Source organism: Sardina pilchardus, chromosome 2 (genome assembly GCF_963854185.1).
Source record: "Sardina pilchardus chromosome 2, fSarPil1.1, whole genome shotgun sequence".
Taxonomy (NCBI): Eukaryota; Metazoa; Chordata; class Actinopteri; order Clupeiformes; family Clupeidae; genus Sardina; species Sardina pilchardus.
Window position 1 is genome coordinate 24,760,054 of NC_084995.1, and position 16,418 is coordinate 24,776,471.

The window sequence follows — 16,418 nt, forward strand, 5'->3', positions numbered from 1 at the left end:
ATACACCATTTCACAGCAGCAGACTTGTTGGTCTCACTTTGGTCTTAGTTTTTAGTCAGGGATCTTACATTGATATTCAACACAGGCATTATTACTCTGCATTTTAATTGTGCGTTGTCTGCTGAATGCACTGTGCTCTTTCAGACCCACCCTCGGTCCACACACACACACACACACACCAAACACACACGCCAACAGTCCCAAGCCCACACGTACCGTGCTTGGGGGTGTGGACTGTCAGATAATCCTGCCGGGGTCTATGGCCCTTGGCAGAAGAAAGCCACAAACCTGACAGAGAGGGGCACCCAGACACACACACACACACACACACACACACACATATTCTTTCTCTCTCTCTCTCTCCCTCTCTCACACACACATGCGTGCATGCACGCACGCACGCACACACACACACACACACACACACACACACACACACACACACACACACACACACACACACACACACACACACACACACACATATACCTGACAGGGAGGGCCAGCATTGTATAAAGCAAACAAAGGACAAAAAAGGACACTGTAATGTTATTAAAATGCCCTCCTGCCTTTATGGTTTGGGATAAACTTTTCGTCTTCTTCTTTTCTTGCCATATCTATCATTCCTATAAAATAAATATGCGATAATATCTCCCCCTTTCTGTCTGTAGCTGTTACAGTAACCTGACCCCTACCAAAACATTTCATAAACAAATCAGTCAGTTGCTAGTGTCTGCCTTGCCTCTCTCCAACAGCTGTGCTACATATAGCCAGTGCTGTATTGTGCAGTGTTGAGCGCCGTCCTTGAGCAACACGTGTAGATAAAGCTATCAGCAGGTCTCAGCGATTCAGAGAGGGGATAATACACCAGGGTCATTTATTGTGCGCCATCACAGGGGCCTCTCGTGACAGGGTGCTAATAAAACAGCGTTACCTCTCTGTGATAGCGAATGGGAGAGTCCACTGATAATGCTGATGAGTATGATGACACTGATAATGGCAGTGTCCATTGCGAAAAGAAGGATTTGGCTTTGCATGTGTTTTTAAGGCCATGTGGGGATTTTATCAGGAAAACAACTTCAGAATGTATATTATCTTAGAGAACAGACAAGAGATATGGGGTGGCGAAAATCAACCTGAAATGAAAGACATGGCTACTAACTTATTTTACTTTCTTATCTTAAATCAAACTGATTGTAATGTGTTACAGGCTCCCCACAAATCCAGCGGCATGGATTTAGTGAGAGTATAGTCATAATTTCTGACAGCAGCAGAAACAAACTTCACAAATAAACCTCCTGACAGATAGGTGGCGCTGCTTTGTTCTGCTTACCGAATGACTGCTGATCATCAGTGATGAGAAGCTGGTCCACTTTGCACTGTCCTGCCTCCCCAGAAATGGCCAGGTCAGTGATTTGGAGCTTGACCATCATGTCGTCCGCCACCGTGATGTTCCACTGGCAGTGCAGGCCGGCCGGGTACGGCTCAGGGAAACCCTTGGACTGGATCACGCCTTTACTGCCACTCAGAGTGCCCACGTCCCCACAGCCGGACTCTGGGGAGAGAGCAGCAGGAGCAGGAGCTGTTAGCCCACACAATTTGTTCAAAATTGAGACACACAGAGGATGGGCTAGGCCCGAAACGTTTGTCTTTACTTTTTTGTTTGTCAGTGCCTATAAATAATATATATTTTTAATTATTTATTTATTTTTTTTGAAATACAGTTTGTGTATGCATTCCAGCCCCTGAGTGCGGCCTCTTCCTTTTTGCCACAGCCCACACACACGCCATGAGTTTGGGGTGAAGTTGGGTTTGGAATGGAGAGGGAGGCTCAGAGAACTTTCCGAATGCTCAGAATGCCCAGAACTTACATCACTCTAGTTGGGAGGCATTTTCAGATCGAGTTTGAACTTGCAGTATTCTGTTTTACCAGCAAAATCAACAACACCCTTGGCGAGGTTAGGTACGGCAAACATAATACATCGATGTGATTCTGTGTCATCAGTGCTTGTTGCCTTTAAAGGGAGTAATACTGGGCAGGGCCTGGCCGGGAGTCGGGGTGAGGATGGTTTTGATCTACTGTGTACACTTGCAGCATGCCGGAAGGGGCCATGTTTGCTGGGCTATTATTGACGAGCTTTTTCTTTCAGTCGATGATCACTGCAGAATAAAGAATCTCAGAAAACAAGCCCACAGTATTCTCAGGTCAATGCAGCGCTGAGAGTGTACATATTTTACCAGCTGTGAAAGCCACAGTGGGAGCCCAATAATCAATAAGCGCTAAACAACCCACCTCTCTCCTCTTTTCCTCCTTGCCCAACATACCCGCGCCAAGCAGTGAGCTGTAATCTAATGGTACCCACTGAGAGTGCTTACAGCATGACTGCACCGGGGCAATCGGACAGCAAGGCAGGCTGGGTACTAAAGGATTGGGATCAGGCTGGGTACTCACCTAAAGGATTGGGATCAGGCTGGGTACTAAAGGATTGGGATCAGGCTGGGTACTCACCTAAAGGATTGGGATCTACGGGCGGCTCGCTCGCCAGCGAGTACACGGCCTGGAATCCACCTGCTGACAGAGTGGCGTCGGTCTTGAAGCGGACCACCATGGTGTTGCTACTGGAGACCACTGGCGTGAGGTCGGAGGCACCGCAGAAGCGAGCTGGAGAGAGGAGGCAGAGAGGCACTGACTCATCATCACTGCAGACAGACAGGCAGGTGAGCTACCACAATGCTCATTTACATGTAGGCCTAGAAAAGGTAAATGTCTGGTAAGGTAATATTTTTAGGTCCCTGAAGGACCATCAAGAGTGTATTAAATAGAATTTCCCCTTGGGGATCAATAAAGTATCTATCTATCTAAATTACTGTAATGCTGGGTGCTACTGCTGTCTATCTTGACAGCTGTGTTACTGAAAAAGAAAAAAATGTATCATATAGTAGTAACAATAAGGCAACAGTTCATATCTATGATCCTTGCTCACCAAGTCTGTCTCCGGTCGGAGAGTGTCCATCATACACATCTACGTAGTCCAGGCAGGACTCGGCCACCAGTTGGAAGGAGGAGAAGGTCAGCCTGACCCTCTCTCCCTCAGGCACCTCGATCTTCCACTGCAGGCAGAGGGAGAGGCATCAGCATTCATATCAATCACATAATCATGCTGCACAGCACAGCACAGCACAGCACAGCACTACACAACTCAGACTGCGCAATAACTCTCTCCACCATAATCCATGGCACAAGTCAAAAGTCCAACAGCACATCACATCGTACGGTCATAAACAAACTTTCACCCGAAAGTTCAGCTTGTTTTTTTTTTTGTTTTTTTTTTACAGCAATCCATAATCAGTGATAGCAAAGCATAAGATATTCATCATGATCTATAATAGTACCATTTTCTGCTGATGAAACTAGAAATTCAACCTTTGATCATACATCTGAATTCTGTTCTACTCTTAAACAAAATAACCTAAACAAAATAATTATAATACACCAACCTTTTATGCAATTATTTATGCGATTATTTATGCAAACCACATTATACTGTGATACATTTTTCATACTGTGGTATGTTTCACAAATGGTCTTTCTCATGTGCTTTCCCATGGCAATGATAAGATGTCCTAAAACTGAGAACTCTGATTGAGGTGGTCAGCTAATGTGAGTCTAAGGTCATGCTGTCCACTGGAGTGTCTGCTTCTCTCACTACCGCTTGCTCTTCTACAGCCATCTCTCACTGTTTTTTCACCTTCCTAACCATGGCCCATGTGTTGACGGTAATCAGTTGTAAAATCAACATCGCTCGCAGCCTTTTGTTGCCTGAATTAGCGGCGGCTTTGTCTGGCCGGGAGCGAGGCGACGGCAGCCAAACAGACGGACGCCTGGAAGCCAGGCAGCAGTAGGGTGCGCCTCAATCATCCAGCCCAGTGGGCAAAAACTGGACCTTACACCGGCCCTCAGAGAGCAATAAATTGACGCTTCTATTTAAACCAATAATCAATCAGCGGAGCAGATGCAATTCAATCCGACCGCAGATGGATGCCCTTGAATAACTAAGCCTACGGGAGAGACAGTCTTGCTCTGTGAGGGGCTTGGTGTCGCATGGATGACAGATCATAGCATGCTGTGATGATGTGAAACACCTGAGAGCGAGAGAGAGTGGTGGCCTTGAAGACCTCACTCGGATCAGAATTTTAAAATTCAAAAAATGAGTTATGAACAGCTCATTTCGATCTGAGGCATTGCTTGGAAACACCTAAGACGCTGTGCGCATGGGTGGAGGATTACCTGGTAGAGTGCTCCATTCTCATACTGCTGAGCAGGGAACCCGGGGCTAGATAGCTCCCCCTGGTTACCTTGGAGAAGGCCACCAGCTCCTACTATTTCTGGAAGCCAGAGAGGAAAGGGGAACAAAACATGGGGCAGCAGAGGAGGATGAGTGAAGGAAGGAGAAACATGGGAATACAGAGCAATGGAGAGAGAGAGAGAGAGAGAGAGAGAGAGAGAGAGAGAGAGAGAGAGAGAGAGAGAGAGGGGGGGGGGGGGGGTTGGGGGTGGGGATAGAGGGGGTTTGAGGGAAAAAGGAAGAGAGAATTGAGACCAAATATAGAGTAGAGAGAGAGAGAGAGAAAGGGTGGTGGGTTGGAGCAGAGTCAGAAAGAGGGATAGAGGGTGAAAGAAAGCGAGCGAGTGAGCTGTTTGGACACCCAGAGGATGTAGCAAACCCCTCCTCTCCCCATCTCTCTCCTCCCTCAGTACTTCTCTCTCTCTTTCACTCTCCCTCACTCCTCCCCCCATCCCTCACACATCCTCAGATGAAAAGCCCATCTTTCTAGGTCACCACTATTGAGGGAGACATAACTGCCTCCTCAATTCATTCTCACAGCAGAGCAAGATTACTCTCATTCAGGGGAAAGGGGAACTATTTCAGGGACTGGCACCAGGTGCAACATTCGTCCCTCAATTATTTATTTACCTGAGACCTTCCCCTGCAAGGAACACACCTGCATTGTGCTACAGGAGCCCGTTAGCTGAAAGCCCTTTACCTGTAACAGCATCTGCAGCTACTGCTCGGTACATGGCTCGGAATCCTTTGTCTGGGCGGACTTCGTTCGTGTCAAAGTACACCCACAGAGTGTTACTCAGAGTCACGATGGGTTTGGGCTTGACGTGTCCGCAGAACTTTCCTAAAATGCACCCAAGCACACACACACACACACACACACACACACACACACACACACACACACACACACACACACACACGCAACAGTTAATTTGTGCGATTTTTATTCCCATCGGCTGATTGGAGTCATCTGCTGTGGCTGCTGAGGCTGCATTTCTACTGGGACCAATAAGGTGGGTCTCACACGGAGATCCCAGCCAGCTGCACACTCAGCAGGGCACTCCAACAACAGCGTGCGCAGGTCTGAATTTAGATACCAGAGCTCGACGATGATCACTACAAAATTGCTCTCAGTAGTACATTTGCAGCGCTACAGAATTGATGCGTTGTCTGAGTCTCAAGGCCTCTCCACTGAGATGTGGTTTTGCATCTGTAAGCAGCGAGCAGAATTCAGTTCTTCCTCTCCTGAGTGATGAGCCTTATCAAGGGGAACCTTGGAACCTTAAAGCCTCCATGTCTTTGATTTAGAGCAATTTATTATTGAAACAATTCAAAACTGCTCTCTAAAATGTTTTCATTAGTATATAATTGACCATCTGCAACCTTGGAGTAGTACAGAAATATAGTAATCTAAAGACTACGCTCCAGACTGCAGCTTTGAAGGGGGCTGCAAGGCTGTAAACGGCAGACTCAGAGAGTCTCTTTTGTGGCCATCTAAAAGGGGGTGTCCTAATGTAGAACAAGACATCTGGTCAAGAGAGGATAGCAAGGCAACTGATTTGTCTCTCTCCAGAGGGGGTGATCTGGCTGTGACATCAAACACTTCAGCTCTCGCTTTCTCTGATTCAAAGGAGGCAGGCGGCTAGAGAGATCTCCTTGGTTAAGGTTTTAGTGGTGATGATGACGGTGTGTGCATGCGTGCCTCTTAGCTTAACGAAAGGTCTTTTGTCCCGAACAGGTTGTACAGTATAGTGAACCAGGTTAAATAGAGTGTGATTTAGAGTAAAACCTAAAACCTTTTTGGATCACCCATGTGACTCCTAATCAGTCCTCACTGTGTGATATAACTGTTCATGTAACAAGCCATCTTTGTCTGAACAACTTAGGAAGAAGCAGTGGAGAGCAGAAACCTCTCCTGCCTCTATCTGTGTGTGATTCTGAGGAACTGCTAATATGAACTAGATAGTGTCAACCAAGGTCAAGTCAACAATGGGTTTACACTCTTGCTTAAGTAAAATCTGATAACGTGGACAGGTCATTTTGGCAAAAGCTAGCAAGCTAATTAGCTAACAGGCAAAAGGCTTTTGCTTGGTTCCTATATATGTGCTTTTGGTTATCTTGGTTCAGAATTCTAAACATGAATGATCGGCCTTGATGTAGAGATTGCAAATAACACTGATAGAACAAAAGATACTGATATGTGGTGCTGATTAAAATGCAGTGTTTCCGATAACTGATTGGTCTAGTCCTTGAGCATATTTCATTGTGTCACATTCATTTCTGGCCAGGCTGACTGTGGTTTGGAGAGTCTCTCTCTCTCTCTCTCTCTCTCTCTCTCTCTCTCTCTCTCTCTCTCTCTCTCTCCTCTCCAGACGTTTAGGCTGCTGTAAGGTCTGACATGCCTGCATGCTTTTACCGAGGAGGACAGTAAATCACCAGCATTAAAAGCTTTGGCGACATACACACCAATGATTCCCAGGTCGTCCTTTAAGGTGACAAAATCTCCAGAGCATGTAGCCGTGTCCTCTATGAAGAAGTCTTCGAACCACAGATGGATCACCTGGAGACACAGAGGCAGAGAGATTTGTCCCTTCCCTGCTGCGCTGCAATGTAAGCTCATGCCATGGCTGTCTGCCTTTCAGCAGACAAGTAAATCCAACCTTTTTGGCCACTCACTGAGAAAGAAATGATTGCAGAGATGGAATAGACAAACATTTCTCTAGTCTTGTATGTACAGTAGGCTACTACTGTGCTCATGTTTGCAGACCTTTTTCTGGGACAGCATCTGTGATTACTCAGATGCATTGTGTGCTACAACAAGCTACTGAGACACGGCGCCCAGAGAATCCTTCATAGAAACGTATTGAGTGAGTTTGTAATGCCAATGGCACTAGTCTACACACATATCCTGCCCCTTCCAGTAAAGTGAGTGAGCAACCACATATGTGTCCCTTTTAGCCTTATTTTTTGTGATTTGGAGTGACATCATGTTAATGATTACATTTGTGCATGTTCTTCAACATTGTTTAATAATACCTCCCTCAATTAATACCTCCCAGCTGTTTTTCAGAAAAAACAAAAACATTTTGTATATCAAAAATAAAAAGATATATTTAAAAAGTCATGATGAAGATGAATATGCACAGGAATGTAAAGCCTGTGCTGTGGAGATCTCTTTATATGCATCACCCCTCAAAGGTCAGGAGGTCACGATGGCAACCTTTTTACCTTATTAGCTTCCACGGTAATCTTCCAGCTGCAGCTCTTCCCGTTGTCGTAGTTACTGGGGAAATTCCCACTGGTGAATTCTCCCGGCGACGCCATCAGATGCTGAGGGCCGCCGCATCCTGAATCGACTACATCCACCACACCTGTGTGAAAAAACACGCGCGATCAGCCAATGCCTTGGCAACCATTGATTCAGGCATAGCTATATAGTTCCTCTCAGCGGACTCTTTGAAGGCTTGGAGGGGAAGCTGAAACATACTCCAAGCAGCAATGTGGCGGCTCTCAAATGCAGATGTCGTCCAATCAAGCGCAGCATAAAGGAGCCATTGAACATCTTTTAGCCTATTTACATTGTGAATGAATTGCAGTATACACAACCCTAATAAGGAAGTCTAATTAAATTTGCAGGTTGTCAGTGCTGGAGGGATCAGTGGTTGTAAACTGCTTAGGCAGCATAAAGCAGTTGCTTGTTATACATCAAGTTATGCATTTGTAGCATGTTTTACAGTGAAAACTAATCTAATTCAAGCTATGATCAGCCTTCTAAGAAAGTATCCTAAGCTTAATAAAATAATTGTTCAAAAAAATGTTGTTTTAGAGAGCACATCTAGAAGTTGACTTATCCATGAAGCCTATCAGTAGATCAGTAGTCTGAGTGTCTGACACATGATGAGCTCTGTTAGACAGACGTCCTCCAACTGACCACAGAGCGCAAAAGATTAATGACAGCTACATTACTGTAAAATATGATGTGACTTTTTGCGAAGCCACGCCAAGGGCAGCATAGGGTATAGTATGGAAATCCTGGGTTTCTGAGCGCAAGGGCATGACTCATACTGTAGCTGGAGCTTGTTGAATGGGCATATTTTGGAGCTGAGGGTGGCAAAGAAAATAAGTTTGCTGTTCAATAAGCTGTCATATGAAACACCATCTTCAAAAAACACATCACAAAGCTCTTTTCTAAAAGTGCCATATAATTGAAGCAGATGCCATTCATTCTCCACATGAGGCTTATAGGGCTGCACAGCATACTGGCACAGTGTGATTACAGAGTCAGCTGCGTCTGCTCCTGACACAACATAAAATGGCCAGCCAAAGTACGGGCAGACTGATTATCGGTTGTCTTTTTATTGCCGCATAATCAAAGTCGCGTACGTACACCGTTTGATAATCAGATGGGAGTTGAACCTCTCTGAGAGGCCCCTTTCCATTCTGCCAGTGCTCTTTACTCTCTAGTCGAGTGGCAGGCTCAGAGTGCCTGTCTCGTGGATTGGGACATCATCGTCTAGCGTTCCCCTAAAGAGCTCTTCAGCGGGAGAGGGAGGACAGCAGCGGCCAGGCCAGTCCATGGCAGTCTGCGGTGCTGTTCCACTCGCAGCTGTCTCCGTCTGTGGCGCGCTCACCCCGAGGCTGGGGCCCGTCGCTGCAGCTCAGCGTCAACTCACGTGAACTGGGATGGCCTTCAGTCTAAAGGTAGCATGTGTTAGCCCCTTGGACATCAGAGCCCGAGCACAATGGCTGCAGAGCCCTCTCAGACACGTGTCATGAAAACTACAATGTGGCAGGGTGATTTGGAGGAGGATTTTAAAATGCAGACACTGACTTAAAGCACTGACGTAGTTTTAGTTGTAACTGTTTAATGGTAATTATGCTCTGGTCATACTGCAGACAGAGGTCTTTTGGGATAGAGGGAGGCATACAAGAACTCAAATGAAGCACATGGATAAAATGAAACCATACCATATCTAACCATAATGAGACTTTGAAAAATATAATGGGAAATGTCATTATTTTAATTTTAATTTTCAAGAGTTGTCTTTTAGTCATTATATCAGAAATGCACTGCTTTCATGCACATTTTGGTTGTGAACAGCGAGAATTAAATTTTGCACCTTTAAATATCATGTCTGAGTCCATTGATCTAGTCATAAGGGTTCATAAATCATTTCTCTGTTGTATTAGGGGAGGAAGGGTCTTCGTGTGTACCTGCTGTGCTTTGCAAAACAACTGTGTCGGGAGCATCTATGTAAAATCTTTTTCATCAACCCATGATGGTCTTTTCTTTCTTTTTGAGTATACACAGTCCTATTTTTGCATAGCACGCACGTGTCTTAAGATTGGCACTTACTTAGAGAAATCATAAATCTTGTTCAAAACAACAATTTGAACATCGCTGAACCAACAAGAAGCAGTGATAAGCCCTTGAGAAACATCTCATTGCCTGCCATTAAGTGGAGATAATGGATAAGATCATCCACATAGATATTACAGTAATAAAGTTCCTTGTTCTCTAATCTGCCTGGACTGCATACATGCTTGTACAGTATATATATACACACACACACACACACACACACATATTTGTTTTAAACAACAACACAGGTAATGCATGTAAAAGTGTTCTCAAACCTTAGTAAAGCATATGTGACATGATCTCATTTCTTATCTACTAAGAATAATCTACATGCTTTCTTAAAACTGGAAATGTCTCAAATCAGATGCTAACATATTTAAGCTCACAAAAGAATGACGAAAATGCACATCTCAGCAAACACTACACTGTCCTTCACCTGTCCTGTCGTATGTCTCAGACTCACCTCCGTTCTCATCGGTGCTGTTCACCTCCAGGACGTAGACCACCACCAGGCCGATGCAGACCCCCGTGACCCCCAGGAACAGCAGAATCAGGCCCTTCTCCAGGGCACTGCAGCCGCGCTTGTTGCCCATGTTGTTGCTGCTGCTGTGATGGCCTGGTCCACCGGTTGTTGCCTCACGGCGCGGAGAGCTCACATTTATAGTGCTCCGTTTGAGACGACCTTTGAGAAAGGCTGGACCTCAGACTCTCACACCTCAGACTCTCACAGGGCCGGGCAGTTTATGCTGTGAACATCTCTGTCCTTGACCAGGAAGTGTGGTGATATATGTGAGGGAGGCAGTGTGCATGTGAAGGTTTATCATAAACACAGTCATTGTTTTCCGTTTTTATAATATACATTGTTGTTTATTATGATTGGGTACTTTCAATGGCAACACATGTCAGAATATTTAGCTGACTTAATTTACTTCCAAATGCTCCCTTTCAATGTTTAACTTTTTTTTATCATTTGTCAAAGGCAAAATACATTACTCTCCAAAGATGACAACAGCAATATAGAGTTGCTGGAGTATTTGGGAATAATGAAACCTTTCCGTATACTGTAAAAACTGCAGGAAGAAGAAACTGAAAGCCAAAGCTATGCTCAAAAACGTCTCCTGTTGGGTTGCTTCTGAGCTTTGTGAATGAAAGTGTTTTTCCCAGGCGCACCCTTGGAATCTGGAATCTATGTGCGCCATTGTGTGGGATGGCTATCTAGCTACCCCTTCACAAGCAGGGCTGCAGTCACCCTGCTGCTGGCAGCGCTGTGCAAAGAAGGAGAGAGAGGGGGAGAGAGAGAGAGAGAGAAAGAGGAGGAGAGAGAGAGGGGGAGAGAGATGGTGAGAGAGAGAGGGATGGTGAGAGGACCTGCCGCTCCACCTGCCACTCCACTCAGCCTGTCTCCATCTCATTTTGATATTAACAGTTATCAGGCGGTGCTATTTACTGCCTCTCATAAACACTTGGACCCATGCATTATCGGCCAGTGACAGGATTATATCAAAAGATTACGAGCCGCGGAGAGGCCTTGACCACACCACGGAACAGTAAGATCCCCATCTCTAATTGCTTCATGTGCAGCAGCTCACTCAGGAGCCTCTAGGTTTAATTAATAACTTGCAAATCATTCTGATAGTTACAGAGTACGGTCTTCAGTCTCTCTGACAGCCGCAACAGCAGCACACATGCATGCTCGGAACGTCTGAGTAACGCACTTTATTTGCTGTAACTTTAAGGACTCTTTTTGGATATTAAGCAGCTGTGAGAGTGGCAGTATACGGCACAGCGCAGTTGATGTCTGATACCAGGCTTTGGTCTCAGGGTGCCTGTGCCTCTTTCCAAAATGGGAGGCCACATACTGTATCCTGAATCTAATTGCGTAAGATAGGGGCAGTGAAGATCTCTGTGTCTCAGCATGATCCGAGAGACGATTTGAAGCGCTGAAGAGATGAACTGTTGAAGTGTTGTGCCACTGTACTGTAACAATATACACCTAATTCAGCTAAAGTCCAACTGACCTGCTGAATCCCACGGGGCCACAGTGCACAAACTGTCAAAACCCATGCAACTATTTCAGCACAGATCCAGTGCTGCTTATTAATATGCAAGTACTTGTCCCATAGGGCTGAGAGGAGACAGTGAAGGCCTTCAAATGGTCTGCTCATTCTCCTTGGAACTGGATAATGCTCTTACATCCTTGATGATTCATATTAATTACAAAGTCAACAACAACTCCACAAGACCTGAGCACAGTGGAGCAGTTTCCTAAGCCATAACACAAAGGTAATTTGTTAACTAGTTTAATAAGATGTCTTCTGAAATATCTTCTGACTTGGACAAGGAGCGGTAGCCCTGCACTATAAGAAGATAATGTATTCATAGAACCCTTTCAGACTGTGAAATAGTTCCTCTGTGTGGTTTCTATTCATTTCAAATAGCTCCCTGGCTCTACTACAGATGCATGATCTCTCTCTACTTCCCTCTCCAGCAATGGAAATGATCAAATGGTGAAATGGAGACTTCTTATCATGGGAGTTATTGTGGCAGAAAAATACATCACATATCTTCACATAGTGCTTTGTGAGACCTGAATTTCAGTTCATTAGCACCAGGCAGCTCTCGTGACTTCAATTCTCTTTTCTGGTGATAGAGTATGGAGATGGAGTATGTTCCTTATGGAGATGGATGGAGTATGTTCAGTTGACCAGAACCTTTACAGGTTAGTGAGGATCTTCTGATGTTGTGTTATTACTGTAATATTTTCTCAAAACCCATGCAACTATTTCAGCACAGCTCCAGTGCTGCTTATTAATATGCAAGTACTTGTCCCATAGGACTATCACAGTTCGATCAGCCACATATTGATTCCACAATTGGAGTATGTCTGATTTGTCAGCCAATTAAGGTGTGTGCTCTCCAACCACCAACCGTGCCAATTTCAGCTTGTTAACCTATAACCTTTTGCGGCACAAGCATGTTTGAATGTGTGTGTGTGTGTGTGTGTGTGTGTGTGTGTGTGTGTGTGTGTGTACGTGTGTACGTGTGTGTGTGTGTGTGTGTGTGTGTGTGTGTGTGTGTGTGTGTGTGTGTGTGTTTGCTACTAACCCCCTCCAGGGATAGGGCACAGGTGATTTATGGCTGCATCCGTCAACCATAATAAAGCAGTCTCTAATGAAGTCAGGGGAAGGTGACCTTCGCAGTGACTTTACCCCTATGCGTGTGTGTGTATGTGTGTGTGTGTGTGTGAGAGAGAGAGAGAGAGAGAGAGAGAGAGAGAGAAAGAGAGAGAGAGAGTGTGTGTGTTCATGTGCAGAAGGTTGTCTGTGTGGAAGAGTGAATATGAGACAATGAATACAGTAATTATGTATCTGACTGTGTGTATGTGTGAGCTCTGTGTCGTGCAAATTAGTATAACATCTGATTTCGAGAGCATCGTTAAAAAGAAATGTAGAGTCTTATCACTGCATCACACACTCGTGCATATGCTTCAGCATACCATAAACAAATGTAGGTTAGAAACTCCACAGGGACCACTGCCATCACTGGTGTGTGTGTGTGTGTGTGTGTGTGTGTGTGTGAGAGAGAGAGAGAGAGAGAGAGAGAGAGAGAGAGAGAAAGAGAGAGAATTTGTGTGCACATATGTGTGCATCTTTGTCTGTGTGCAAGAGTGAGCATGAGACAACATGAAGTGGGAAAAATGGTGTGATAATGAGCACGGTCTTTATGCATCTGACTGTGTGCATGTGTGAGCTCTGTGGTGTCATGTGCAAATGAGTGCAACATCTGATCTTGCAGTGTTGGCAACAGCAGGGGGAGCCCAGTGAAAGCTGTCTGGGTCATCACTGGCCTGCCTGTGGAGGGACATGCCTGAGGTAATGACACGGCCAGAGCCATGTCCACAATGAGGGATCTGCCTCTTAGATAGATAGATAGATAGATAGATACTTTATTGAATTCTTCAGCAGCAACCAACTGAATTTTCAATGGCATGACCTCACAAATGCTTCAGCTTCACAATTGATCAACGTGGTTGGGATTAACTGAGAACTATTCAGATGTGGCGTGTCTCGTTAGAGATCAACAGGTATCACATCAGTCTGAACCTTCACTGTCATTCCATAGGTGTAAGGGCCTGAGAGGGACGTTGTTGAGAGAAGATGACAATCTGTCATCGTTAGGCCTACATACTAGCCTGGTTGTAAACCAGACCCTGGAATCTATCAGATGAAGGGTCTGGCCACAAATAATGTAATGGCCCAACTCGAGGGGAGGCACCAAGTGTGCATTTGAAAATCTCGATCCCGATTTGATTGTTACCCACGATGGTTGGGGTAAACGTAACTTGTATCATTGCTCGTGGCCAGAGTATCTTGCAGGCACAATTCAAATTGTGTTCTCGTGAGAAGTCTGGATTTCCAGGGTACCTACTGTACACACATCTTAAGGCCTACTAACCATTGGTGGTATCCCTCGCAGTTACAAGAAGTCACTATCCAGCTGCATGTTGTCCTCAGGCATTCCCATGAGGCAAAGGAAGGAGGCGCATGTTTATCAGGCTAACTAGGTCAACACATCAGCTCGGCAATGCTACAGCCTGCTTCAAAGGGAGAAGCCCATTTCAGATGGAAATGGGAGATCCTGTTCCAGTCCGTATCAAACACGGACAATCGACAGGCATCTGCAGGAGTGCTGTGAATTGTAACAAGCTCTGATCTGAACTTTAGTTTCCTTCTAACAAATCTGTGAAATAACCGCTTTGGGATATTTCTGTTGAGGGTTGTTGTGGCGTTAGCCAAGAAATAAATGAAAAGATATGGTTGTTATGTTCCAGGGCCATATCCTGAAATTTCCCAGCGAGGGCAGACATTACTGTATGTGGGCATGAGTAGAGCCTCAGACCATACTAAAACTGGAGCACTTTTAAGCAGGTGATCTGGCAGCCTGTTTATTGCTCTCACTGACACCCTTGTGCTTCATCTGCAAGTGAAGCAATCCTTCATAACAAGAGCCGCCCTCTGGGTCTCCACTGTCATCAGTTTCCTTCCTGGGTCCTCTGTGAGGAAGCAATTACAGCATCAGACACTGAAAACATCTCTCTCTCTCTCTCCCTCTCTCGTTCTCTCTGCTGCAATCTATAAAATCCCAGGATATGCAATCAAAAGGCAGAAACTACCATATTTCAGCAAACTCAAGATATTGCAGCTCCACACACATACACACACACACACACACACACACACACCATGTATCTGATACACTACAGAAGGTATCTTTTAAGGGCTTTCAGAAATATAATAAAACATTTCGAAGTGGAGGTGGAAGTCCCCTGTACTATCAATTATAATATCCTGACTTAGATAAACTTGCTCTATAGCACACTTTATTAGTTTACCAGTTGAAAACTGAATTGTCTGTAGTCTCCTTATTTCACGCCACTGTGTTTGTAATGTTTTGTCTCCTACGCAAATGAGTAAGCCTCTGCACCCTATATCTATGCCCTGCAGTATCATGGCGTCATCGACTGGCCAGGCATATGCACTACAGCACTTTTAGCTGCTTTCACCTCTGTGTGTGAACGCAAGTTCTCTTTTTTTACCGGTATCATTAAAGGTGTGACAGCAGCATAGCGGTTTTGTGTGAACGTGACCTTAACCAGCAAAATTCACCGGCTTCAAAAAAACCCACTTTTGAACCCGGTTACAAAAAAGATAAGCCTCCTAGTCCTAACATTTCAGCCTCGTGTGGATGCAAGGTTTTACCGATAAAAAAAATTCAGCGGTTGCAGAAGAAAACAAAACTAAATGCTTAAATCATTTCTCACCCTTGATGTGTACACACCACCCAGGATGCAGCAGGCTCTGGGCCACACCCAGCCCTGGTCCACTGGACCCGTGCCAGTGCCAGACCCGGGCCAGAATCACGCCAGGTCATCCTGCGTCTGTGTGTGCACACTCTAGAACTGACCTCTGTCACAGAGGTCACCAGTGGAAACGGCAGGTGAGAGTGTGGGCTGAGATGTGTTGCCGGGGCTGAGTGGATGTCATGCTCCCCCTGCTCTAGATCTAACACCACTTGGAGAGAAGACTTAATCTGGGACTTTGAACGAGGCACTGTGGAGAATGAGCAGAGCATTAAACATTGAAAGCACATGATTCGAGATACAGCACAAATGGGGAGAGAGACAGAGACAGAGGCGGAATTGTGGTGAAATGAAGTGTTGGGGAGGGGCAGAGAGAGTGAGAGGAAGAGAGAGTTGAGCAAGAAAATGAGAGAGAGAAAGGGAGAGAGAGAGAGAGAGAGAGAGAGAGAAAGAGAGAGAGAGAGAAAGAGACTGCCAAATCCAATACATCTATTCTGAGGTCAACACCTAACAAATACAACTCGAAATGGAGACCCACCAGCTGTGATTTTAGCATGAACTCTGTGTGCCACACTTAGAAACTAGACTGATCATGACACCCACACACACACACACACACACACACACTCACACACACACACACACACACACACACACACACACACACACACACACACACACACACACACACACACACACACACACACACACACACACACACACACACACACACACACACACTCACAACCACACAGTGATCTAAAGACACTTACAATTGCACACCCATAACACTCACTAACACACTCAGTCAAGATCCACAAGCACAGCGCTGGCAACTGATAGTGTGTTT

The 16,418-nt window shown here is 45.3% G+C and overlaps 1 protein-coding gene across 1 annotated transcript in view; it reads right to left on the reverse strand.

Moving 5' to 3' along the window:
• Positions 1–10,301, reverse strand: part of zgc:154142 (uncharacterized protein LOC555481 homolog) — a 31,062-nt gene extending 20,761 nt beyond the window's left edge. Inside the window, exons 1-8 of the mRNA XM_062551672.1 lie at positions 10,172–10,301; positions 7,575–7,717; positions 6,813–6,906; positions 5,047–5,187; positions 4,289–4,386; positions 2,985–3,111; positions 2,510–2,662; positions 1,334–1,555 (exon numbers count right to left, since the gene is read on the reverse strand). Coding sequence (XP_062407656.1) covers positions 1,334–1,555; positions 2,510–2,662; positions 2,985–3,111; positions 4,289–4,386; positions 5,047–5,187; positions 6,813–6,906; positions 7,575–7,717; positions 10,172–10,301 — 1,108 coding nt within the window. The remainder of the gene's footprint in view (positions 1–1,333; positions 1,556–2,509; positions 2,663–2,984; positions 3,112–4,288; positions 4,387–5,046; positions 5,188–6,812; positions 6,907–7,574; positions 7,718–10,171) is intronic.
• Between the last annotated feature and the right edge of the window lie 6,117 nt (positions 10,302–16,418).